Source organism: Porites lutea, chromosome 6, assembly GCF_958299795.1.
Source record: "Porites lutea chromosome 6, jaPorLute2.1, whole genome shotgun sequence".
In the NCBI taxonomy this organism is placed as follows: domain Eukaryota; kingdom Metazoa; phylum Cnidaria; class Anthozoa; order Scleractinia; family Poritidae; genus Porites; species Porites lutea.
In genome coordinates this window covers 10,818,845-10,826,852 of record NC_133206.1, presented here as the reverse complement: position 1 = coordinate 10,826,852, position 8,008 = coordinate 10,818,845, and the positions used below count along the sequence as shown (strand labels likewise).

At 39.7% G+C, this 8,008-nt stretch overlaps 1 protein-coding gene across 1 annotated transcript; it reads left to right on the top strand.

Moving 5' to 3' along the window:
- The first annotated feature begins 518 nt into the window (after positions 1–518).
- Positions 519–2,549, top strand: LOC140941491 (forkhead box protein C1-A-like). The gene has a single exon (XM_073390491.1). It carries the CDS (start codon positions 897–899, stop codon positions 1,722–1,724), a length of 828 nt encoding a protein of 275 aa, XP_073246592.1. The 5' UTR covers positions 519–896; the 3' UTR covers positions 1,725–2,549.
- Positions 2,550–8,008: the final 5,459 nt, after the last annotated feature.

Genomic DNA, 8,008 nt, shown 5'->3' with positions numbered 1-8,008 from the left:
TAATCTTATCTTGCATGGTGCTGTGCGCGCGCGGCCCGGTCGAATATTTTCCTTTCCAAGGCACTCCTGTGGCGCCATACGTACAGCGATGCTATCGACCAGATCAGTAGGTTCAAATTGTTGTAATTTAATTGTCGATTTCATTTCCTGGCTTTTCATCTCTGCTGAGAGAACCCAAAAGCTAAGACGTCCACGGCAGGCCAAGAAAAGACTATGGTCCGTGTCTGCGTTATCGAATTGGCACGAAAATGGCCATACATGAGAAACAGATAGTTGTTATAAGAAGATTCACAATAGTTTACATTTTAAGCGGTGCCAATCTAAATAGAGCAAAATGAAACGAGCCTTAAATGCTTACAAATGACTTAAAACAAACTTCCCGTATAAATATTTATCCATCTGTAGGTGCGAGATAGTGGTGCTATGTACATAAAATGGGCTTTCGAGCAGATGGTCGCTTCAAAAGCTATTGTTAGCTTTCTGCTCAACGTTCTAACTTTATCTTTTAATTCTAATTTGGTTAAGTTAAACGTGTTGGTTAAGAATGTAAATCGCTTCGCTATCGTTAACGCGAATATGGGAAGAAACAATAGCAAACTGCCTAATCCGAGCTCTTTGACTGTCTTCCATACATGAAACAATGGTTTTGCTCACTTGAGCTGTTAGCTGTGTGGTCTTCAAAACACTTAAATGTGTATCGTAAACAAACAGCGAGACAGAGGTCTGATCAGTCTGATCAGATCCTTGCGAGATGGGTGGTCTTTAAAAGGGCGTAACCGAGCCTATATCCGCTAAAAGTTTGCTGAAATACCACTCGGGAAGTTTGTCTTCAGGAGAGAGGTGGTGGGACCGAGCGCAGTTTGTGTACTAAGGAAATCAGTCTTCGAGAGGTCAACATGTATAGTACATACACATCATTAAGGTTCAACCCGTATGCTGCTCTCAGTCTGCCAGCGCAGGGATTTCGACAGCAGGCCGCCGATATGCTTTGTTCGTGTTGTTACTACAATCCTGCCAGCCAAGGATGCTGTTATTCACCGGGTTATGGGTCGGCGTTCGGCGCGGTTTATGGCTACCCAGCCGAGATACTTCCCAAACCGCCTTACTCTTATGTAGCGCTGATCTCTATGGCCATCAAGAATTCACCAGAGAAAAAGGTGACATTGAGCGGAATTTACCAGTTTATAATGACGAACTTTCCGTATTACCAGCAGAGCAGAAGAGGATGGCAAAACAGCATCAGGCATAATTTGTCACTGAACAAGTGCTTTGTAAAGGTTCCGCGCGACAAGTCCGATCCCGGAAAGGGATGTTACTGGACTCTTGATTCGTCTTTCGAAGAAATGTTTGAAGAGGGAAGATTTTGGAGGCGAAAACGAAGGCCTAAGAATTCCCAAGTGAGAAACGAAGACAGCGAGATGACCGAAAGTCCGAGCCGAGACAGCGACGAAGTTAACGCAGAGAAAATCGGACAAAAAGCGTCTCATCACGGAAAGTTGAGTTGCGAGAACGAAAACATGAAACAAGGCACTTCCGCCGACAGTGAGTTCTATGGTCATGTTTCCTCGTATTTGTCAAGCGGAGGTGATGATCAAGGACATTGTTTTCCCACGAAACGCAAAGGCCTTCAGTACCCTGAAGAGCGGAACGCGAGTATCGTTACCAAAAGCAATTCTTCAACTTGTAATTTAACATTTAGCATTGAAAGCCTGCTAAAGCGATGACTGTGGAAAACATTTTTGTACAGCCACCAGTAAACTCTCGTGACATGAACAGTGTGAATGGACCTGTCCGCCAACTGTTTAGCAGTCTGAGTTTGAAGTCAGCCGTTCTCGTTTCACACAGAAACGATTCAGCGGAAAGTTTATTCTCAGCTACCTCTGATCAAAGAAATGGCCTTTTATCCTAAACGCCTTTTAGAAAAATGCACTTACAGCGACAGATTATAGGTCATAAAACTTAGCTCCACAAATTGACTTACATTAAGTCGCGGAGTGGGTATTTTGTTCAAGCCCCCTCATAGTTCTTACTACATGGTTGGGTTATTTCTCTTCGGAGAACATTTTATGAGAACATTTAATATTACTTGTACGTAAATTTCGTAATTACTCAGTATATTTTTAAAGCATTTTTTGTTTAATGCTTTGGTTGTGAACACTACTGGCCGAATAACAAAGGAATTGCGGCCAAAAAAGACGATTTGGGGCTTTTGTTCAGGTAGTTTTGCCTGTCGTCGGTACACGAGTGATTTCGAGTGCTTATATTCAATTTGGATCTTGTTTCCTTTCATCATTTCGACAACCCAATCTTAATTCGAGTTTAACAAAATATTTTACACTCAAATGGTTCTCCATAAGTTATCTATAGCGGTGAAGGAGATTGGAAAGTAAACATAATAATAACAAGCTTCAACTTGAAGACGCAAACGAAACACAATAACAAGATAGCGCGACTAAATAATAGCTGAAATACTCACCGCGATTTTAACAACAGACTTGTGATCTTGTGATTTTCACCTGTGCTGATAAACAATAAAATGTGAAAAACAACTTTTCTTGATAACAGTTTGATGACTTTTGTGTGGTGCGTTACTGCGGCACGTATAAATAGTTTTATCAAGAGAAAGGTATCTAACGCTCTCAGCTAAGTTCGAGCATTTCTTGGAATTTTATTTAGATTAAGGGAGCCTTCAGTATACAAATTTATCAGGCAGTCTATACTTTTCCTAGCACTAGTGAACATTATTTTAGGAAATATCACTGGAACTACAAAAATCTGCAAATACTTAATAATCCTGCTATAAAAACAATTCATCGTAAATCTTAGTAAAATACACGCGATTAGTGTAGTCCGTCTTGAGCGAAGCAAATTCTTAGGGAAATACCTATGTGAAAAAATCGAAACTGTGTAGTTCGCGCCTCAGGTCGTGCTAATTTTGACTTTTCAGTTTGGTTTTTCGTGATTTTCCTCGAGCGTAATAAATAGCTGTACCTTGCCCTGGAGAATTATTTCAATGTAGGAAAGAATAAAATCCTTTAACTATTTCAGTAGTCAGCCGGACTAAAGTTCGGAGAGCTTTTACTTTTTGTTATTTTCTTCACATAAATGTTTTGATTCTTTCAAAGACACGAAACACTTAAAAAAAAGATATAGAAGGAATGTTGCACCAGGCGTTGAAATCATATATTGTTTGACAATGTTGCCAGCTTTTGTTGAAGGCAAGGTTTGAAAGAAACTTCCTCTTTTTAATTGCAGACCAAGAATTGAGAATATAGAGTTCGTTTCTTTTGTAAAAGTGTCAAAAATTTTTAATCAATGGTTTCTTTTTAGTCCATTTCCCTTTATGACCGTAAAACCGAAAACAAATTGACCCCTGAAAATCCGTCGACCAGCTGACGAGGTATGACTGTTTATTTCTGTGGGCGACTGAATGCTGAAGTTTTACCATTTAGGTACGAAGGAGTGTTTTTGAATTTGGATTTGATTTCACCCATCTGTGAATCCGTTTTCGACAATTTTTCCGCAAAATGTGTACTTTGCACTCTTGAAAGACTCACAATTCAGTAGATACAATCCTTGTTATCTTGTTTAGACTTCAATTTCCATTAGCGTAAGGAAGCCCGCGACAAATTAAATATCGGTAACCACGATTTGTCAAACCTGTTTACTAATAATTTTATAATTTTCCCGATGACTTTTCATACAACGTTTGAGTTCTAGATGGGGATAATTTACTTTTTAAGGAAAGGTTCCTTCCCAAGTTAACAGTCGTTCTACTTTTAAATCTATCTTTAGGAGCATAGTCGTCTAGAGTTACAGAAAAAACAGTGGTGTCTACACTGAGTTATTTTGGAACATGAAATTGGCTGTTTATGTAGTAAGACGATCACGAAGTTTCGGAAGACTGTAAAAACACTTATCTCTCAGAGATGTGTCACAAAAATTGGGCAATTTCCTTGATTGAACAAGTTATCTCGTCAGATCTGATATCTGAAGCGATTTGGGCCGAAATCAAAACACTAGCTAGCTCTCCCTGCTATCAGCTGGCGAAATAATATGTGTGTTAAATTCCTACCGCTTCTGAGACTTCTTGTCGACAGATTATTGCTGTTTTCGCTCATTATCGGTGAAGTGAATTTTACAACAAATCGATCTTGTTCATGCATTTATTTGTGTTTTCCGCAAGTCAGTCAGAACTATATCGCTGACAATTCGGCATCCAGTGAGGTTCTTATGAACACAGTCCCAATCGAGTTTTGGTAACTCACAGACTACGGTGAAAACTGTTTTTGCAAGTGTTCCATGTCAGAAATTTTTAATTCGTTTTCTTGCTATCAGTAGTTCTCTTTAAGGATGCCGACGTTTCGAGCGGAAAGATCCATAACACTTGTATTTTGAGAGGCTTGTGTCTTCGTTTTGGCTACTTTAGAGATATGAAAGAAGTTTTCGGCCGTGAATGAACTTTAAATAAATATACAGGAACTGAGGAGTTTTTGTTTTGATGGTAGGTTATCAAGAAGGCATCTTGGCTCAACTATTTTTATTTTAGACTGGAAAACAATGTTTCACTGAGGTGATGCGACATTTTGAATATGTTGCAAGTGTTTGAAAAAAAAAATGAGAGTTGAAATATCTCTCATTGACTTTAATTCTTGGTCTCTCTTCTCGGACTCCGGAATTTTTGTATTTCTTAGTTTCTATTTGGTAATTTAATTGCCGATTTAATTTACTTACTCGAGAGGATATATATGTGATGTGTTTATTTTAGGTTATGGTTTTAACCATACAATTGAAAACTGTTTATAAGGGAGTAATTTTCGCGTGCCTTGACGTTATCTCGAGAATCTAAGCTATGTCGCAAAAGCTAATCAGCGATTTGTTATTTAATTTCTTCTTTATAGAGGAATTTTCCTATTCTTTCGTCAACCTTTAGTGAGGCGATCAATTTCGTTTTGCAAAATGCCAAAAAGTCACACAGTACAACCGGAGGAAAGTGCTCGTGGTTCCCCGAGGGATTTCGAGTACATCAGGGCCGTTCGATCCCGTAATCTCTACCGATTTTCCGAGAAATCCCGGTATCTCGATGATAGGCCGTCCGATCCCGTATATTTTGGTCGTATATTTTGCCGTCCGATCCCGTGGTCTCTACCCGAGCAATCCCGCTATCTGGATGATTCATAGACCGTTCGATCCCGTAATCTCTACGTATTTTCCGAGCAATCCCGCTATCTCGATGATTCATACCCGACAAATTCCGGTCTTGAATGTTTTCACTTCCGCATCTCGCTTTCAATATTTGGGGCCCATATACTATTCATTGGGGAGGGACATGTTTTCTCACAATTTTTTTTGGCTTGTGGCTCTTAAGAAGGGGAATATATCTATAGGAGTTATTGACCAAGTGTGAGATCAAGATGAAGACGAATCTTAATGAAAATTTTAATTCTTCAAAAAAGAGCCCTTCGTATGATATATTTTGCTGATAGACGCAATTCCTTTTTTTGTCGATGCGAATATTCTGCCTCTGTCGTTTCTAAATTATGAGTATGTTTCCAACCAAGAGAGGTGTTCCAACCATGTTCCAACTTAATGCATGAACTGATTAATAATAATAACGCTCCTTTAAATCAGGCTTGAAATTATTAAAACCTCCAGCATACAGACATACAACAAGCGATCATACATCTCCGGAAATTTTTACTTACAAAGCACTAGGTTAGAGATACATAAGCGTTCTTTTTCCCGATTTGGCGTAAAACTGTGGAATGAGATACCGTGTAGCTCGCGAAATCTACCCAAGAAGGAATTTAAAAGAGAAATTCGCCGAATTCTCTTAGATATTTTAGGAAAAGAACATGACCATATAGAAACACCCGTCAGCATACAAATAGTTTGACTGGCTAAATAATTAATTAGGTCTTTAAAGTTTCAACTAATTTTTCTTTCAAACTTCTAACGTTATCGTTTCCTTAATTCTATCTTTATGTAATGGTATTTATTTAAAACAGTTAACCCTCGGTTGTTCGTCTGCCTCGCCTAGATTAGCTTTTGCTACCTGTTGGTCAGTGTAATTACTTAAGTTAAATTCTTATGATAAAGTTTTGTTTTTGTTGTTGTTGTTAGATGGTTGGATAATGACCTCTAATATATGGACCGAGACGAAATCGAGAAGAAACGAGGCCAATATCCAGCTCTCTTGACCGAAGAATTTAAAATGACATTAAATGACTATTTCACCACCAACACTGGCAATAAAGATTTTCAAAGAATAGAATAAGTGGCAAAGGGACCTCAAGAAACCTTATAGCGTATCACAAAAAGGCCCGAATGGCCAAGATATAACTTTTCTGTTGCGGGTCCAAAGCGCGGGAAATCCCGATCGGGCAAGATAGGCCTATTTTTGTCCGGGCAGCTGATCGTAACACAGTTTTTGCTTTATATGACCCGCTTGCGGAACAAGCCATGAAATAGATTATTATTCATCCAAAACATTTCGTTGTTTCTTATTGGCTCAAATCCCCCCGGCTAAACCTTCATTACCAGCTAGCGTTGACCAAATTTGGAAGACGATTGCGACATCCAGTAAAATGACGTCAGTAGTACAGGCCATTACCAGAAAAAAGGGACGGCAATGGCGGAGAAGCCCTGGGGACGAGGTTGCTTTAGCTCAGTTGTTTTGGTATCGCCGCATTGTTATCCACCTCGGCCTTCACCCTCGTTGGATAACTTCTTCCTCTATTTGATAATTCTTCACATCTCAGTGGACGATCCAGACCTTCAGATCGGGGGGGGGGGGGGGGGGGGGGGGCTCCAAAAAAATTTCTTTTCGGCCCTTTCATTTGGTCCAAAAGTAAACCCGGGCCCCTCCCCTGGATCCGCCGCTGCATCCTACTTAGCCTCCTTCAATAATTGTTCAATGGTAACCTCTCTTTATATAATAATAAGAAGAGCGCGATAGGTAGCAGCCGCTCAGAGCAGTGCTCGTCATTTCTACGCGACCATCACCATATTTTGTTTTTACCTCATAGTACAGTTTAAGGTTTTTATCTTAAGAGAAAGTTTTACAAACGTCATTTAAGGTAAGTTAAAAAAGGTTTTACAGTCCAGATTGGAATGGAAGACACTTTCCAGCGAAAAGATTAATTTGAACGAAGACTTTGTATAAAGAATGATTTACACACGCCATAGCGCGCGCTGATGACAACTCTCACGTCTTCCTCCTACTATCTGTTATCAAATTCAAAAGACTTTCATGATTATGTTATAAAAAAATGGTAAACGGTTCAGCGTGTAGTATTGAGTTATGGTTGCACTTGGGAGGATTGCTAAGGACTCAAAAATCTAGAGTGGCACGAGGCGATGTGCAACCATAACCCAGTAGAGAACGAGATTTGACTTAAGGCTTTTTTTCGTATTCTCAAAAAATAGACATCGCGGTAGGCTTCATTGTACTTTTTTTTCACCATTCTAAAGTTAGCACTGTTATCATTATTAAAGGAGGTTAAGCCCTCTCCCGAGCGCAAAATGATAAAACCTCTAACATTTAATAACTTGTTCCCGCCGCTACGGCACTCTCGCTAAAACCCGTAGTATAATGGCGACGGCATCACGTTTTCCCGCCAAAATGACGCTGGTTCACGCGTGTGCGCATTACTTAGAACTGAGAAAATCTCGTCCTCGAAGTCGTCCTTGTTTTTGACTGAGTGAGGAGTGTCAACCGGAGGTGAACTTTTTGCGTTCCGTGGCGTACTGTTTTGCCCAACTTTTCGGGCAAATGGTCTCGATAAGAATAAAGACATTCAAAAAAACCAAATATACCCATACGTCAAGATATCTTACGTCAAGATAGATACCCATACGTCAAGATATCGGACACTGAGGGGGCCAGAGATTTGTCCATATTAACAGGGTGTCCGTATTAACCGTGTTGAGTGAGATAAAATCTAAGGACTTTCTTTCCCCAGGGACAAAGCAAACTGTCCGTAATAATGAGGTGTCCGTATTAAGC